Source organism: Madurella fahalii (assembly GCF_045866475.1).
Source record: "Madurella fahalii IFM 68171 DNA, scaffold_2, whole genome shotgun sequence".
NCBI lineage: Eukaryota > Fungi > Ascomycota > Sordariomycetes > Sordariales > Madurella > Madurella fahalii.
In genome coordinates this window covers 6,961,108-6,979,544 of record NW_027263972.1, presented here as the reverse complement: position 1 = coordinate 6,979,544, position 18,437 = coordinate 6,961,108, and the positions used below count along the sequence as shown (strand labels likewise).

The following is an 18,437-nucleotide window of genomic DNA, read 5'->3' as shown; positions in this document are numbered from 1 at the left end:
TTACAAATCCACTTTGGGAACCTAGAACCTGGCCCGTCCCGAGCTGCAGGCTGCAGGCGCCGGGGGACTTGGGGTTCAAGGCTGGGTTGCAATCACATGTAGATAACATCACGAACCCGTACCTTGGGCCTCTTGGGTTCATGCTCTTGAACGCATGCCAGTCTACTGGTGCCTGACGATCATCCCCCAAGTTGCGAAATGTTCGCGCTGCTGAATCGTGTCTTCACGGCCTTCGGGCCCCCCATCGCTGAGAAGAAGGAGGGTGCAATCAGGTTTGGCATTCTGGGTGCTGCTAAAATTGCGTGAGTATATCCGTCCACCTGGTGTTTACGTTGTGCTAACGCTGCAAAGGCCGATGGCGTTAATGACGCCAGCCAGGTCGCATCCTGAAGTCGTTGTGCAAGCCATTGCGGCCAGGGATCGTGCGCGTGCCGAGGAATTCGCAAAAAAACATGGGATCCCCGAGGTTAGGGACACTTATGAGGGCACGTCTTATTACCCAACACCTCTCAGCTTAGCGGGCTGGTTAATTCTAATGATTGGTGAATTGCAGAAATTCTCGAGGACCCTAACATTGACGCCATTTTCATTCCCCTACCCAATGGCCTTCATTACGAATGGGCGGTCCGCTCCATTCGCGCTGGGAAGCATGTTTTGGTCGAGAAGCCATCCGTCAATACCGAAGCCGAGGCCAAGATCCTGTTCAACCTGCCCGAATTGTCCCAGCCGAATGGCCCAATCATCCTGGAAGCCTTCCACAGCCGATTCCACCCCGCCGTCCATAAGTTTCTATCATTCGTCTCTCCAGCCGACGTGGTACACATCTACACCGATTCCATGGTTCCGTGGTGGTTCACAAACAAGGACAACATCGAGTTCAATTACAAACTCGGAGGCGGCAGCATGATGGCGCTGGGGACGTACAACTTCGCCATACTCCGCATGGCCTTCCAAGCCGAGCCCGAAGAGTGCCTGAGTTGCACCACAAATGTTTTCGGCGACGGCATCCACGACCAGTGCGACATTGACTTTAGGGCCCAGTTCCGCTTCCCCAACGGCGGCATCGGCGAGGCCACTACCACGCTAAGGGGGCCCGGGTATTGGTGGAAGCCTTCCGAAGCAACGGTGACGCACAAGGAGGTCGTCATTCTGGACAAGTCCCTGCCCGAAACGCAGGAGAAGGTCCGAACGCGAGTGGTGTCGATCCACGGCTACATGCACGCCGTCGCCTGGCACCGCATCGACGTCAAGGACACATACGTCGTCCGCAACAAGGTCGACCGCCGGCCGATCAAGAAATGGACCGAGTCGAGCTCTCACAAGGCCTACAGTTTTGAAGAGGCGGGCGGAGAGTTTGCAGGATTGCCCGGTCAGGACTGGTGGATGTCGTATCGTCACCAGCTCGAGCAGTTTGTGAATCGGATCAAGGGCCGCAAGACGCAGTACTGGGTCACCGGAGAGGACTCAATCAACCAGATGAGGATGCTCGATATGGCGTATGAGAAGAGCGGCCTGGGGCTGCGCCCAACCAGTTCATTCCGATGACCTAGAAGACCTAAAGAATCTGGGTGAAGCCGGAGAAAATGGCTATTTTGGGGGGGTTTAATTGTGGGTTTAAACTACCATTTAGGTTTGACCTTTTCAGAGCTAGTTGGGGTCATTGTAAAGGTTGTGAGGGCTGGCAAAATATACTCTACTGGCAGTGATGGAATTTCCACAGTTTCCGCTATCGGTTTGATGTAACGGTGATTAGGTAGCTCAAGTTAGGGACGTTAAACTTCGGCTGTGGTACGTTTTATAAGGGTATTGTATACCTATAGAGAGCGAAGCTAAGGTACCTTACTTATCAGGATTACGTGTAATTAGGCCGCTGATCCGGGGCATGTGTTACTAGCCGCATAAGTAGTACTAAATCAGCACATATAACGTTGTAATGGAGGTGTCTAAACGATTGGAACATCAGTATTTGTGCAAGTGGACGGAATACTCAGAGCACTGTAGGTAGTGATTTTCAGAGCTGACATCGCGGTTTGCTAGAATGGTATCTGGATCCAGCTTCATATGCCGATTCATAGATTGAAGTGATTAGAGTAAATATAGGAAGAACAGAAACGAACGTCACAACCATGCGCCTATCTACATCTATTACTTAAACAGTTTCCAAGGCCCGGGTACGGCTTTCTGAAAGAGGCCTTGCGGGTCATACTTCCTGCTAACTCTCCGCAACTGCTCCAGGGTGCCGTAGCTTCCGATTGGGTCTTGGGTATCGCCAGCGTAGTTAAGATAGATGAATTTATGGAACAGACCTGCCTCCTTGAGAATCTTCACATGTTGATCAAAGATTGCCTGCAGGCCGTTGATGACTATGGCATCGTCGGCCACGTTATTGTAGGCCGCGGCCAAATCCACAATGACGAGATCTTTTCTGTTGGGTTCGACCCCAAGGGCTTACGACACATGTTAGCATTTGCACAATGAAGGATGCGTGTGGAAATCGGCATGACGTACAGTTGGTGCCATTTGTGGTCGGAAGTGGCTGCACCAAGTAGTTGAACAGCAGGCCGTCTACAGCCGGGAATGAGTTAACTCCGTCCCGGAGTGAGGTGAACAACCTATAATAAACCGATGCGTCGCCGGTTTTGAAAGTGTACGTCAGTTGTAGAGCACTAGGAAGCAGGTTTTGACATTAGCGGCTATTTATACATGGGGGTTTAAGACGTCTGTTAAAGCAGCTGCTCACCAGTTGACAGTTTTGGGGACCAGATCTGCGGCCGCTGTCACAACGCCGGTTACGGGTGAAATGGCCAGGTTAGTTTCCACCCGGCCAGGAATCGCCAGGACGTCCTTGAACGGGGTGGGATTCATATTGGGCTCAAGGTAGAAAAGTGCATCGGACAGAAGCCACGCTCCACCAAACCAGGCAAAATTTACCTCTAGGAGCGCCAAAGGGTCGAAGTTTCGAGGATCCATGTAACTGCTGATGGCTTTTGCTTGGTGTTTTAGTGTATCATCGGTAAAATTGAATGAAATGAACCCCCCCAACATCTCAGTTTGCGGATATGTCGCAATGTCAAAACGAGTGACGATGCCAAAGTTGTTGGAGCCTCCCTTAAGAGCGAGCCAAAGGTCACGGTTCGACTCTGCCGAGGCATAAACAACTTTTCCGGTGCCAAGAACGACCTCATAGCCGCGGACGCTATCACAGGCGAAACCATCTCGCCGGCCGAGGAAATTGAGCCCGCCTATGGGTCGTGTCAGAGCTATTGTCTCGTTGAATATATAAAGGATGGTTAGTGATTACCTCCGGTTAAGAAGCCTCCAACCCCAACCCCTGTGATTCGGCCGCCAGGCGCAGTAAGATTTTGGCGATCGAGGTTCGGATACACCGTTTCGCTCCACACCGAGCCGCCGCCGATGGACGCCGTTTTCTTATCGGCACTCAACTTGAACGAGTTCAGCGAGCGCAGATCGACAGTCACACCGCCATCCATATTTGCGGCTTCGCCAAAGAAGCTGTGGCCTCCGCATCGAAAGGAGAATTCGTATTTTTTAGGTCTGTGACGGTCATGACGAGGGCCATGGCGGCTACGTGACGCTACCAGCTTGACAAACTGAGAAACGTCGGATGTATCCCTGGGCCTGAAGACGCAACCAGGGTCGAGCTCTCGCTCCTCGGCTGTGTAGTAGTCTGTCTGCGAATCAAGATAGCCCGCACTTCCCGGATAGTGTACAAGCCCTGGAAATTGGTGGCTGATCTGGCGGCAAAAGTCACTGGCATGTGCGGTGTGGTTGTGAGGCGGACGGGGCCTGTGAGGCCAATGCCAGTTGTGCCACGTGGGAGACAGGGAAGACACACTGATCGCCAGCGGAAGCAGGGACGCTGCAAGCTTAAGGAAAATGGGAGCCATGATAGGACAGTTGGGAAGTGATCTACATGTCTCATGCAACACATAATACTACATGTCCCTGGCTCAGGCGAGATCTAGTTTATATAAGAACCTTTACCTCGCACAAGCTTCATCAGGATACGTAATTTGCCAGTATCGATACGGAACTGAACCCCGAGCTGATGCCTAGAATCGCTACCATTTCAAGTGAAGCAATAGTTTGACCTGACCGGACGAAATGGTGGGTAAGAGAGATCACCTGCTCGGGAAGTTGTGGCGTTGCGCCGTCCGACACACCACCAGACAATTATTGGAACAAGCACCAATTGAAGCGGCTGGGTCACGCCTTGAGGCGTCCGTACCGCGATGGCGCCTCCTGTGCCTTCTGGAGGGAGAAGATTAGTGAAAATTTCGCGCAATCCAAGCCTTACTTATTTCTCGTAATGCAAGCCCGGATCCCAAGTCGACGAGTCGCAGCGCAAGGGCCGCTACTGGAGTGTTCGTTATGGTGGCTTCCACCAAAATACCAAGATTCGATCAATAGTGTAATTATCCTCCGTCTGGGGAGGGAACCTGACGGTTCGCGGCCGGGATTGGGGTAGTTTAAACATAGGCCCTGGTTCTTGTTGTTTTGATCCAGGTTCTTGCGACAGCCACGTGCTGAGGTTTCATTGATCCAAAAGGACGGTATGACAGGGCGTGCTGTGGTAGACACTAGGCACTCCGTTGGCTGTCAAATCCAATCCCAAGAGTTTGGAGAACAGCCAAGACTGCAAGGGTCTGATTTCCAATCTCTCACAAATTGGTACTGTACCACGCATATGCAGGCTGCAACTGAACTTGTTACACTATTTCGGGGGCATAGAGTCGCCTGTGACTTGTCTCGCACGCCTCGTGGACACCTCGCGGACGCCTCAGCTCCATTCAGCTAGGGACTCGGCCCGCAGTTGCGGACATGTCATTGCGGCTGAATGCGGATTATAGAGCGAGAACGGGAGAGGCAGACCCTGTAACTCAGCCGTTCGCTCCATGAGGCAGTGAGCTGCGTCATAAATCGCCGAAGAGTAACATTGTGTTCCAGAAGCCCAGCCACACCTTCGGCGCGCCGTTTGTCCCACCCCCTTTGCTCAGATACTCGTTTCGCCGACGCTCGCATCTTCGGTGCAACCCGGCTTCGCGCCATGTGGTGCGGGAATCTTGCCGTCGGCGATATCCCTGAAAAGGCTGACGATTGCTGTATGTGCATCCCCCCGTCTTATGCATTAGTGAAGCAGAAGGACCCTGCTATCGAGGTTCGGTGCTCTGCGTACCTTCGCAAAGCATCTGGAACGTTCAGGGGCATGTCAGTGGACGGCTTGGATGGGCACAAGCAGGGTGGATAGACGTAGAGGAATGGAGGCTCCGAGGAATAGGACCGACAGTCGCACTACCTGTAAGCCGAAAGAAGACATTGCGGGCGTGTAAGCCCCGACCATGGGAATATAGACTGAAATAGAAGTGGATATACTTACTCGACTATCGCTTCTGCTAAATCTTTTTGGGAGCATCGAATCCTCGAGCAAATCTGAGGCGAGTTCAGCCAAGGAGACGCCGCGTGTTCAACACTATCCTACCATCTAATTCCGATCCTTCTCGATCGGCTAGGAACCGAGACGCCATCATGACCCAAGCAACCCCATTGCACCCAGAGCCTATTGCTGTTGTAGGCAGCGGGTGCCGTTTTCCAGGAGGTGCCAATTCACCCTCTTCATTGTGGAAGCTCCTGGAACGCCCCCGTGACTTGTCTCGCGAGATTACCCCTGACCGGTTCAGCACAACGGGTTTCTACCACCATGATGGTGCCAGACATGGATCGACAAATGTCCGCCACTCGTACCTTCTCGACGAAGATGTGCGTGTTTTTGACGCCGCATTCTTCAACATCAGCCCCAACGAGGCCGAAGCAATCGACCCCCAACAACGCCTCCTCCTCGAGACGGTGTACGAAGCCCTGGAAGCAGGCGGCCACACGCTTGAAGGGCTACGCGGATCAGACACCTCTGTTTACGTTGGAACCATGAGTAAGCACATGATTCATACCTCGTGTAGCCTCAACCGATGCCGTCCTATGTGACTGACTTAGTATGCTTTTGTGCCTAGCCGTTGACTACCACGACACCCTTACACGAGATCCCAACACCCTCCCAAAATACTTCGCTACGGGGATCAACCGGGCCATCATCTCGAACCGAGTGTCGTACTTCTTCGACTGGCATGGGCCGAGCATGACCATCGACACGGCGTGCTCGTCGAGTTTGATCGCCGTTCACCAGGGCGTACAATCCCTCCGCAATGGCGAGTCGCGTGTATCTGTGGCATGCGGTACCCAAGTCATTCTGGGATACGACATGTTTATCGGTGAGAGCAAGCTGAAAATGCTTTCTCCCAATGGACGGTCGCGCATGTGGGACGCCGATGCGGACGGTTATGCCCGTGGCGAGGGCGTGGCCGTCGTCGTCCTGAAGCGGTTAAGCGACGCCATCGCCGACGGCGACCATATCGAGTGCATCATCCGCGAGACTGGTGCTAACCAGGATGGTTTCTCGAACGGCATCACTGTGCCTAGCACTGAGGCCCAGGCCGCACTGATCCGTCAGACATACGTCAGGGCCGGCTTGGACCCTGAGAACAATCCACACGACCGGCCACAGTACTTTGAGGCGCACGGGACTGGCACCCAAGCCGGAGACCCCCGGGAGGCTGCCGCCATTTATGAGGCTCTTGGTCGACATAACCATTTGGATGGTAGCCATCCTCTCTTTGTGGGGTCCATCAAAACCATCATTGGCCATCTTGAGGGTGCTGCGGGGCTGGCAGGCTTCCTCAAAGCCTCCAACAGCCTTCAGAAAGGATTGATCCCCCCGAACCTCCATTTCAATCGTCTGAACCCCAAGATTGAGCCGTTTTACAAAGGCTTGCAGGTTCCCTCGACCTTGACGAAATGGCCGGCGCTCCCCGATGGCGTTCCCCGGCGCGTCAGCGTCAACAGTTTTGGCTTCGGCGGAGCCAACGCCCATGCTATTTTGGAGGAGTACGCGCATCCTGGGCCCAAAGCCGGTGCCGACGACAAGCTGCCGCGTTCTTTCAGTCCCTTTGTCTTCTCGGCTCTTACAGAGACGTCCTTGGTTGCTCTCTTGCAACAGTACTCCGAAATTCTCAAGGATCGATGTGATGATATTGACACTTCCGACTTGGCCTGGACTCTGCATACTCGCAGGAGCCAACTCACCACCAGAGCGACTTTCTCTGCGTCGAGCATTCAACAGCTGATCACTAAGATAGACAGCAAGCTTGAGAATGTCAAGAAAAACACCGGTACGGCAATCGGTATCCGATCTAGCGGCAAGCCTGGGGCGCCTCGCATTCTTGGCGTCTTCACCGGTCAGGGTGCACAATGGCCAGCGATGGGCGCGCAGTTGATCCGGTCCTCGAGCTTCGTCCAGGAAAGGATTGACCACCTTGAAGAGGCGCTGGCCACTCTACCGCCAGCGGATAGGCCGGAATGGAGCCTCCGTGAGGAGATGCTTGCTGGTGCCGATAGATCGCGCATTGCCGAGGCAGCCCTGTCACAGCCTTTGTGTACCGCCATACAAGTCGTCCTGGTTGACCTCCTGCGGGCAGCTGGTATCACGTTTTCCTCTGTAGTAGGCCACTCCTCGGGCGAGATTGCCGCGGCGTACGCTGCTGGTTTCCTCTCGGCCCGTGATGCCGTTCGCGTTGCATATTATCGCGGAGTGTGCGCGCGACTAGCCGGCAACACCTCAAACGGCCAGAAAGGCGCCATGCTTGCTGTAGGAACGTCTCTGGAGGATGCACAGGAGCTTGTCGAGTTGCAAGCTTTTAAGGGTCGGCTGGCCATCGCTGCGCATAACTCCTCGGCAAGCGTAACTTTGTCGGGGGACGCGGATGCCGTTGTTCACGCGAAGAAGGTCTTTGACGAGAAGAAGATCTTTGCGAGGCTGCTGAAGGTCGACACGGCTTATCACTCCCACCACATGTTTCCCTGTGCCGATCCATACGTCGAAGCACTGCGGGCTTGTGGCGTGCGAGTTAATCGTGACCGGGACACCAACTGCACCTGGTATTCGAGTGTGATCCCTGGTGCCAAAGTCATGGAGCCTACCCAAGAGCTCCAAGACATTTATTGGAGAGACAATATGTGCAACACAGTCTTGTTCGCTGATGCCGTCAAGAATGCCGTTTCCAATGACGACCAGCTTAACCTCGTCCTCGAGATTGGGCCGCACCCGGCGCTCAAAGGCCCGGCCACGCAAAACATTGCCGATGTGCGGCCGACCCCTCTTCCATACTCCGGTGTGCTAAGCCGTGGAAATGACGATGTCGAGGCTTTCTCGGAGTGTTTAGGGTTCGTGTGGACGCTCCTGGGCTGCAAGGCGGTCGATTTGCAGTCGTTTGACAGGGCCGTGACCGGGGGACCACGCACCCCTAAACTCGTGGTCGATCTGCCATCCTACCAGTGGGACCACGGCCGGGTGTTCTGGAGCGAATCCCGAAGGTCGAGAAAGATCCGTGGCCGCAAACAGGCTCCTCATGAGCTGCTTGGCGTTCTCTCTCCGGAATCCAACGCCCACGACATGCGCTGGTCAAACGTGCTCAAGATGTCCGAGATCGCGTGGTTGGAAGGTCATCAATTGCAGGGTCTTGTTGTCTTCCCCGCGGCAGGTTATGTTGCCATGGCAATAGAAGCGTGCCGAATCGTTGCGGGTGACCAAGCGGTCGAGATCTTTGAACTGCATAACCTGGCCATTCCGAGAGCCATTACATTTGAAGAGGGCGACTCGGGCGTGGAGATTTTAGCTACACTAACCGCAATCGAGCACCATTCGGATCACACCATCACGGCTGCTTTCTCAATCTATTCTGGCCCCGCGGCAAGCAGCGGATCGGATCAAGACCTTGACCTCGTGGCGAGCGCATCCGTCAAGATCCTCCTGGGCGACCCAGACCCCGCAGCGTTGCCGTGCACGACGGCCCGTGTAGAAGACTACAACATGACCGAAGTTGATACCGACCGTGTCTACGCCGCCTTTTCCAAGTTGGGATACGGCTACACTGGCCCGTTCAGAGGACTATCCTCGATGAAACGTAGGCTCAACCACGCCTCTGCCCTCGTAGACGCCTACGCATACTCGGACGACGAGTCGACCTTTTATCTGGTCCATCCGAGCATGCTGGATGTTGCTATCCAATCGTCAATGCTTGCGTACTCGGCGCCGGGAGACGAACGTCTGTGGTCTTTGCATGTCCCCACAAGCATCCGGACAATTCGAGTCAATCCAGAGATTTGCACCGCCCTGCCGACCTCAGGGTGCCGGGTACCAATTTTCACCACCCTGAATAGCAACTCGGATTTGTTCTCGGCGAGTATCGACATACTTGGCGAGGATGGTCAGCAAGGCATGATCCAGGTTGAGGACCTTGAGCTGAAGCCTTTTGCACCTGCTACCGAGGCCGAGGATCGCTGGATGTACACGTCGACCAAATTCGGTGTTGCGGCACCGGACGCGTCTTTCCTTGTCGGTGCGGACTCAGCCCGGCCGTCTGCGGATGAGGAAGAGGTGGCAACCGCCTGCGAGAGGATATCATATCACTACGTGCGCAAGTGGAAGTCAGAAATCGGCGACGACGAATGGGCGAACAGCGGTCAACCGCACCATGTGAATCTCCGCGACTTTGTCAACTACACGCTCGTTCGCGCATTGAGTGGGCAGCATCCGACGTTGAGACGCGAATGGGCGAACGACAGCACTGAAGACATCGAGGCTTTGATCTCCAAACACTCGGGCGAGCGCATGGTCAGATTAATCTCAGTCGTCGGAGAAAATATCCCGGCAGCTGTGCGAGGCCAGACGACGATACTCGAGCATATGGAATCGGATGGTCTGCTCGACCACTACCTCGACCGGGACATTGGGTGTGCAAGATTTTACTCCCTGTTAGCCGATACGGTAAAACAGATCACCCACCGTTATCCGCACGCTCGTATTCTGGAAATAGGTCAGTACTCAGTACCTAGATTTACTTATATGCGTTATCAATGCAGTCAGCACTGACTCCCAGGATCTATCAGGCGCAGGTACCGGCGCGGCCACGGAAGCAATCCTGGGAGCCATTGCGAGCCATGGTGGTGCGGTGCCCTCATATACGTATACCGACGCGTCGCCAGACTCTCTCAAGAATGCTGCTGAGGCTTTCAGAACATATAAGTATGACCTGACGTTCAAGACCCTGGATATAGACCAGGCGGTGTCAGCTCAGGGGTATGAACCGCATTCATACGATATCGTCGTCGCCTCAAATGCCCTTCACGCCACGGCCTCGCTCCAAAAGGTATTGGAAAACACCCGCCAGCTCCTAAGGCCTGGAGGATACCTTGTATTGCTTGAGCGGACCGACAATGATCCCATCCGGTTTACTACCATGATGGGCGGTCTTCCTGCTTGGTGGCTAGGGGTTCACGACGGCCGCAAGTATGCACCGACCGCGACGCCCCAGATATGGCATTCGGCCCTGCGCAAAACCGGATTCGGAGGCATTGACGCCATTACGCCCAGAACCGACGGCTCTGGCTCCCCCTGGCCCTTCTCTGTCATGGCTGCCCAGGCTATCGATGACCAAGTGCTCTTCCTGCGACGGCCGCTATCGTCACATTCGCCTCCTATTTTCATTGATAGCCTTGTCATTCTCGGTACTGGGAGTATCGATAGTTGGCGCATCGCCGAAGACGTTTCCGACAGTCTTAGCCGCTTCTGTGGCAATGTCACCATCCTTAGCGGCCTGCCCACCGAGGCCGAGGCACTTGCTCTTAGCCCGATGAGCACGTTCCTCAACCTCGTAGACCTCGAGTCACCAATTTTCAAGTCCATGATCGACGGCAAGATGGATGGCCTGAAGCGGCTCTTTGAGTTGGCCAGGCACGTCCTGTGGGTCACCCGCGGCGCCGTCAGGGGTGAAGAGCCTTACCACGCAGCAAGCCTTGCTTTTTGCCGTTCGCTGAGCAATGAGGCGACACACATCTGTATAAACACCCTTGATATCACTAGCGTGGACGGAGCCACTTCCAATATCATTGCAGAGCAACTTCTGCGGCAGTGTGCTCTCGAGGAATGGGATCAGCCGCAGATCATGTGGTCCAAGGAACCCGAGACGTTCCTGCACCACGGCAAGCTTCTGGTTCCTCGCCTCGTGCCAAATCTCGACCAGAACGCCAGGCTAAACTCCACCAGGCGTGAGATTACCAAGACAGTTCCCGTATCGACATCGAACTTTTCCCTCGTCTCAAACAGTGCCACGTCGCCGACGCGCCTAGTCGAGGACGTCCCGGTCCCCGCTAAGACAAAGGACTATCGGGAGGCTCCGGTAACAGTCAGATATTCAAGTCTCATGGCGCTCTGTGCAGCCCCCGATGCTTTCCTCTTCCTCGCTATCGGGGAGTTCGATTCGCTAAGACGTCGCGTGGTACTGCTATCGACAAATAATTCTCGCTCAACGGTACCTCTCGCATCCTTGCCCTTGGCGGCAGCAGAAGATTTCCGCGCCGACATTGACGACAACCACTTGATTGTCGCCATCACAAGCGAGCTGCTAGCTGCGTCACTGGTTCAGACCTTAGCTCAAGGGAGCAGCATCCTGGTCAACTGTTCGGCCAGGGACCGTTCGTTTACCGCGGCCCTGTCGCGGCGGGCTACGGAAAAATCCGTCCGCGTTACGTTCTTGTGCGAAGATGCACAAGACGTGGACCCGTCGTGGATCAAGCTGAGCGCTCGCACACCTGGCCATGCCGTGGCAAAACGGCTAGCGGCTTTGCAGCCTACCCACTTCCTCGACTTGGCTGCGATGAATGGCGTCGGCCTGAAGGTTGCCAATCTCTTGTCCCCGTATTGCAAGCATATAGACCTTTCTGAGCTCTCTCGGCGCCAAGCGTTGCTCCCCCAGTCGGTTGGTCGAGAGGCCCTGTTAGGCCGGCTACAAGATGCCGTTACCGGCGCCAGGACATCGATGTCTGCGCCATCCATGCTCCTGGAGGAGTCAAGCAAAGATATCATTCTCGATCTCGACCAAATTCATGACCGTTCCACGGCCCATGCGACGAGCATCGTCCGCTGGCCAGTAGATGGGCAAGTTAGAGTAGAGGTGCGCCCGCTGGATAATCGCAGCCTCTTTTCCAAGGATAAGACTTATATCCTCTTTGGTCTTAGCGGCCAGATCGGACAGTCGCTTTGCGAGTGGATGGTATCCAATGGAGCGGGTTGTGTGTGTTTGACGAGCCGCCGGCCCAGGGTGGATCAATCATGGCTCGAGTCATTCCGGGGGACTGGCGCAATGGTCAAGGTCCTTGCAGCCGATATCACGGACAAAAACAGTTTGGACGGAGTTCTCAAGACCATCAGAGCAACCTGTCCGCCGATCGCAGGCGTGGCCAACGGAGCCAATGTCCTCAGCGACGCCCCATTCACCGGGATGTCTACAGAACTGATGCTGCAAGCCCTCGGTCCCAAAGTCGACGGGTCTTACAACCTAGACCAGGCCTTTTACAACGACGATCTTGACTTTTTTGTCTTGTTCTCGTCTATGTCTTGTGTCGTCGGGACTTCGGGTCAGTCCAACTACGTTGCGGCGAACGGCTACTTGAACGGGCTTGCCAGACAGAGAAGGAGTCGTGGCCTGGCTGCCTCTGCCTTTGATATCGGCCTGATTCTTGGTATCGGCGTAGCAGAGGCTGCGGGCCAACAAGTCATTGACTCCCTACAAAAGTACGGCATAGCGCCCCTTTCCGAGCCGGATGTCCGGCTAGCCTTCGCGGAAAGCATTTACGCCGGCTTCGCCGACAAAAATGACCAGTTACCCGGCGCCATCCCCGGAGGGGTGATGACGACAGGTCTTCGAACCATCTCGTCCAGCGGCTACCATACGCTACGGTACAACAATCCCATCTTTTCGCATATCCTTATCGAATCCAGAGGCTCGGACGATGCGGGCGATCAGTCCCAGAACAAAGCATCCACTCTCCCAGTGAAGGACCAGATTGCGAGGGCAGCAACCATGGAGGAAGCATTGGCAGTATTGAAAGGTAGGGTAGAAGCAAGCACCCGAGCGCAATTACTATACTAATGCGACGCAAACAGAATGTTTCTCAGCGAAGCTGCGTGTTGTCCTCCAGAGTGCTGACCAGGATATCGCCGAGGATGCTCCTCTTGTTGAGCTTGGCATCGATTCCCTAGTTGCGGTTGAAGTACGGTCCTGGTTTCTGAAGATGCTCAAGGTGGACATTCCGGTTCTGAAAGTAGTCGGCGGGTCTTCCCTCGCTGAGATCTGCGAGTTGGCTATGAAGAAACTCCCGGACGACCTTGCTACCCAAATCGGGAAAGGAGAAGCTGCCAGTGCTTCTGTTCCCGCATCATCACCGAAGCCCGTGGTGCAACTTCCACAGTCAAACTCGCTGCTCAGCCCTACGGCCCCAACCGCGAATAGTACGGGAGCTTCAAGTTCTTCATCCGAATACGAAAACTCAACTCCAGGGCTCCAGACACCTCCGACAATATATACGCCAGCTTCTACATACACCGAGGACCCACTGCGCCTCGGAAACAAGGATGATGTGAAAACCTCGGTACAAGCCGACACGGATGTTGCATCCAAAATATTCGTCAAGAGCGAGCCCATCTCGGTTGGCCAATCTCGGTTTTGGTTCCTCCGGCTGCTCGTCGAGGATCCGACGACCTTTAACGTCACCTTGAGCTTCCACTTGACTGGCAGTATGAGAGTTGGTGATCTGGAGAGGGCTCTTCGTGTCGTGACTGCCAGGCACGAATCACTGCGCACATGCTTCATCGAAAACGGGGATGAGGCAGACCAGGCGTCCCAGAAAGTCTCAGCTCGCTCCTCCATCAGGCTAGAGCGCAAGGCAATCAGTTCGGTAGAGGAGGCTGCGGCTGAGTATGCAAAGCTGCGCACGCATGAGTTCGATCTCTCGAGCGGCCCGTTGCTGCGACTCATGCTCCTGACGCAGTCGCCGACCTCCCACTATCTTATGGTTAATTACCATCACATCATCATGGACATGGCTAGTTTCCGTATCCTCCTCTCAGAATTGGAGAAGGTCTACAATGGCCAACCCCTTGGCCCCCCGCCCCTACAGTACCCCGATTTCTCAGTAGCCCAACGGCAAGCGCTGGAGAGGGGCGAACTCCACGACGAGCTCAACTATTGGAAGGGAATCTACCCGCTCGGCGAGCAACCGCCGATCCTACCGCTACTCCCCATGGCCCGGTCGAGTTCCAGAGTAGCCATGACAAACTATGCCGTTCACCAGGTGGAAACCCAGCTCGGATCGGCATTAGCAGAGCGGGTCAAATCGGTTTCTAAGTTACAGCGTTGCACGCCCTTCCACTTCTACCTGGCCGCGTTCAAAGCCATGCTGTTTTCGTTCACAGACGCCCAGGACCTCACTATTGGCATCGCCGATGCTAATCGCAGCGATGGCAATGTCATGGGCAGCATCGGCTTCTTCCTCAACCTCCTCGCCTTGCGGTTCCGTCGCCAACCTCGTCAGACCTTTGCCGACGCTGTCGTGGAAGCCCGTAATACGGCCTACGCCGCGCTAGGGAACTCGCGTCTACCATTCGATATGCTCCTCAACGAATTGAACGTGGCGCGCTCCTCATCGTACAGCCCCCTATTCCAGGCATTCTTTGACTACCGGCAACTCGTCAACGACAGCCAGAGCTGGTGCAACTGCCAGCTCGAGCTTCAGGAGATGCATCCAGGGAGAACTGCTTACGACCTGTCCCTCGATGTGGCTGACTTTGGCTCAGACGCGCGTATCACACTTCGCGTGCAGAAAGCGCTTTACGACCTGACGGCAGCGAATCTTCTCCTAGAGACGTATGGGCACTTCATCAACGTCCTGTCGCAAGACGTATCGTGCTCCCAGGAGGACACGCCACTCTTTAGCGAGAATCAGCTTGCCCGTGCTGTACGTGTCGGCCTAGGCCCCGACTTGGTTTCGGATTGGCCGGCAACCCTACCCCATCGGATCGACCAAATCGCTCAGGAACACTCTGACAACGTTGCGCTTATGGACGGCCTCGGCAACAAACTCACATACAGGGCGATGATTAGCCGAGTTCAGGCGATCGCCGAGCAACTGTTAATAGCCGGCGTTGGGCCTGGGTCTCGTGTGCTCGTTTTCCAGCAAGCTTCCGCGGACTGGATATGCTCCTTGCTTGCCATCATGCGCGTCGGAGGCGTCTATGTACCACTGGACCTCCGCAACCCCATGGCACGCCTAGCGGCCCAAGCAGCACACTGCCAACCAAGCGCTGTGCTCGCTGATGACACAACCGTCAACGATGCGCCCGAGCTCAACGTCGCCACTGTCATTGACGTATCCCGCATCGGGCCGGTGCCGTCGGCTCCGGCCGGTGTCGTTAATGTTGCTCATCCTGACTCACCCGCAGCTATCCTGTACACCAGTGGCTCTACAGGCACCCCTAAGGGCATTATCATTAGACATTCGGGCATCCGGAACGAGATGGAGGGGTACACAAAGACGTATAATCTGGGAGCGGAACGCGTTCTGCAGCAGAGCGCCTTCACCTTTGACTTCTCGGTCGACCAGATTTTCACCGGCCTCGTTAACGGCGGTATGCTATACGTGGTGCCCTGGAGCAAACGCGGGGATCCGGTCTCGATTACTGAGATCATGAGGGAACAGTCTATCACGTACACCAAAGTCACGCCGTCAGAATACTCTATGTGGATGCAATACGGTGGTGACAACCTTCGGCAGGCATCTAGCTGGCGCTTCGCCTTTGGAGGTGGCGAGCCCATGACCAGGACTGTCCTGAAGCAGTTCGCCGATCTCGGTCTTGAGCAGCTACGCTTGCACAACTCGTATGGCCCCGCCGAGATTTCCATTGCTTCGCACAAGGGATTGATCGACTACCGCATGGAGAGCTTGGAGAGGCCACCCGAGGAGGACGGGCCTATCCCATGCGGCTTCTCTCTACCCAATTACGCAACCTACATTCTGGATGAGAATCTAAAACCACTCCCTATTGGCATGCCGGGGGAGGTTGTCATTGGCGGTCCCGGTGTATCCTTCGGCTACCTGACCAACCCAGAGCTCACTGCTCGCGTCTTCGTACCGAATCCTTACGCGACCCCCGAGCACGTCGCCAACGGCTGGACTCAGATGCACCGGACGGGGGATATCGGACACTTGCAGGAGGACGGATCTCTGGTATTCCGAAACCGCATTGCCGGTGACACCCAAGTCAAGCTGCGCGGTCTCCGTATTGACCTGCGTGACGTCGAGAGCAACATCATCTCAACCGCAGGTGGCGTGCTCAAAGAAGCTGTCGTCACGCTCCGGGAAGGCGATCCCGATTACCTCGTGGCCCATGTTGTCTTCGCCCCGCAGCACAACGTCGACGACAACAACAGATCCAGCTTCCTGGAGCACCTTCTCGGCCGCCTCCCAATCCCTCAATACATGATACCCGTAATGGCTGTTTCGCTTGACAAGCTTCCGCTAACTAACCACTCCAAAGTGGATCGGAAGGCTATCAAGAATTTGGCTCTCCCACGGCGTGTTGCTCCGGTCGACGATGACCAGCAGACCACGGAATTGACCGAGACCATGGTTCAGTTAAGGCAGATTTGGCGGCAGATCCTTCCAAACAGCGAGAAGCTGGGGCTTGCTATAACACCGTCAACCAATTTCTTCCTAATTGGCGGCAACTCGCTGCTGGTTGTCCGGCTGCAATCCCGTATTCGCCAGATCTTTAACGTCGCGGTCCGGCTCGTTGACCTCTTAAATGCGAACACGCTCGGCCAGATGGCGCAAAAGATTGAGGAGAGCCCAAGCGTCGAGCCCATTGATTGGGAGCTCGAGACAACCCCGCCATCGATTCCCAGCTTCTTGGCGGATGTTCCCGCGAATGTCGAATCGGGGCCCAAGACCGTGTTGGTCACGGGCGCAACGGGCAACCTCGCGAAGCACGTCTTCCCACGGCTGTTGACAGACCCTCGAGTGGGCAAGATCCACTGCGTCGCCGTCCGGGATAAGCCGCGTCACCAAGAAGGCAGCCTCTTCTCCGACCCCAAGGTTGTCTTGCACGTCGGCGACCTGTCGCTCCCGCTGCTGGGGCTCGGCGTGGACGAGTTCCGCGGGCTGGCCAGCCAGGTGGACGTGATTCTGCACCTGGGCGCGGTGCGCTCGTTCTGGGACAACTACCACATGCTCCGCCCCACCAACGTCCACCCGACCCGGGAGCTCGTGCGGCTCGCCGCGCCCCGCCGGATCCCCATCCACTTCGTCTCCACTTCCGGCGTCCTCCCCCGCGACCAACTCCTGACCGCCGGAGCCGCCGTTCCGTCTTCGGCCGCACCCCACGTGCCCCCCGTCGACGGCTCCGATGGGTACGTCGCATCCAAGTGGGCCAGCGAGCGCCTCCTGGAGCGTTCCGGGGCCGGCCCGCTTGCAGTCCCGTCCTTCATCCACCGCATGCTCCCGTCGTCGGCCGAGGCGCCCGCGCAGCCGGCCGCCTCCAAGCAGCAGGCCCTGGACGAATTCGTCCGCTGCGTCGACCTCTCCGGGTGCATGTACGATGCCACGGGATGGGAGGGCAGGATCGACTTGATACCTGCGTCGCTGATGGCTGGCTGGCTTTGCGAAGCTGCGTTGAATTCCGCGGTGGATGGTGCGGACGTCACCCGGTTTGTTCATCACGAGAGTCCGATTACCATCCGCATGGAGCAGCTCGACGAGTATGTCGAGGAACGCAGGGGGCGGGAGAACAATCTGGAGCGGATGCCCATTCTCAAGTGGATGGGTAGGATCAAGGCGCTGGGTTTCAGCTATATCTTGGCGTCGCAAGAGGCTACTATACGGAATGCTAACGGAGGAGCAAAGCTTGTGAATCGGAGATGATGTTGTGAATAACACGTGGGGCAGGACGTTTACCGGTCTTTTGAAGGTTCCTATTTTTTACGTACTATTAGGGAGTTTAAGGAGTCCAAGTTTGTTGGTGGATCTGAGATTGTTTATTTTTTGGGGTTTTTTTTTTTTTCATGCGCTTATAAATGGGGATAGACGGCGTCTAGGGCTTTACAGTTAGAGATTCCATAAGTCAACCAGATTGTTATTGACGTTTTACGCGGTACCGCCATTTCTGTGACATTGCCTCTTCGCCAGAATCGTCAAGGTGAGTCACGCCCTATGATCCCCCGCACTCATCGTTCATGCTCAAACTGCCGCAAATTAGCTTCTGATGAGAGGAAATGTCCATTTTCATCAACGTCGCCAACGAAGTACCCTACATCGATTACCTACCCTGCCCCGGCTCACCACTGGGCTCACCTAGGTTCAGTATTGCGACTGGATATTTCCCTTCTGCTATTCCTGCCGACAAGCCTCCCACACGAGTACTTGAGACGCCTCATCCTCCTCTGCTGCGCCAACCAGAGCGAGCAAATCTGACACCG

At 55.5% G+C, this 18,437-nt stretch overlaps 3 protein-coding genes across 3 annotated transcripts; 2 read left to right on the top strand and 1 right to left on the bottom strand.

Annotated features, from left to right (window-relative positions):
• Nucleotides 1-198: 198 nt before the first annotated feature.
• MFIFM68171_04786 (uncharacterized protein) lies at nucleotides 199-1,545 on the top strand (the record flags this gene model as incomplete). The annotated part of the gene is made up of 3 exons (XM_071060206.1): nucleotides 199-302; nucleotides 352-485; nucleotides 554-1,545. 3 exons carry the CDS (start codon nucleotides 199-201, stop codon nucleotides 1,543-1,545), a joined length of 1,230 nt encoding a protein of 409 aa, XP_070916307.1.
• A 600-nt stretch (nucleotides 1,546-2,145) lies between these two features.
• On the bottom strand, nucleotides 2,146-3,491 carry MFIFM68171_04785 (uncharacterized protein; the record flags this gene model as incomplete). The annotated part of the gene is made up of 4 exons (XM_071060205.1): nucleotides 2,146-2,447; nucleotides 2,509-2,666; nucleotides 2,741-3,242; nucleotides 3,302-3,491. 4 exons carry the CDS (start codon nucleotides 3,489-3,491, stop codon nucleotides 2,146-2,148), a joined length of 1,152 nt encoding a protein of 383 aa, XP_070916306.1.
• A 2,056-nt stretch (nucleotides 3,492-5,547) lies between these two features.
• MFIFM68171_04784 (uncharacterized protein) lies at nucleotides 5,548-17,883 on the top strand (the record flags this gene model as incomplete). The annotated part of the gene is made up of 4 exons (XM_071060204.1): nucleotides 5,548-5,947; nucleotides 6,027-9,944; nucleotides 10,018-13,017; nucleotides 13,073-17,883. The coding sequence occupies 4 exons, from the start codon at nucleotides 5,548-5,550 to the stop codon at nucleotides 17,881-17,883; spliced, it is 12,129 nt and encodes a 4,042-aa protein (XP_070916305.1).
• Nucleotides 17,884-18,437: the final 554 nt, after the last annotated feature.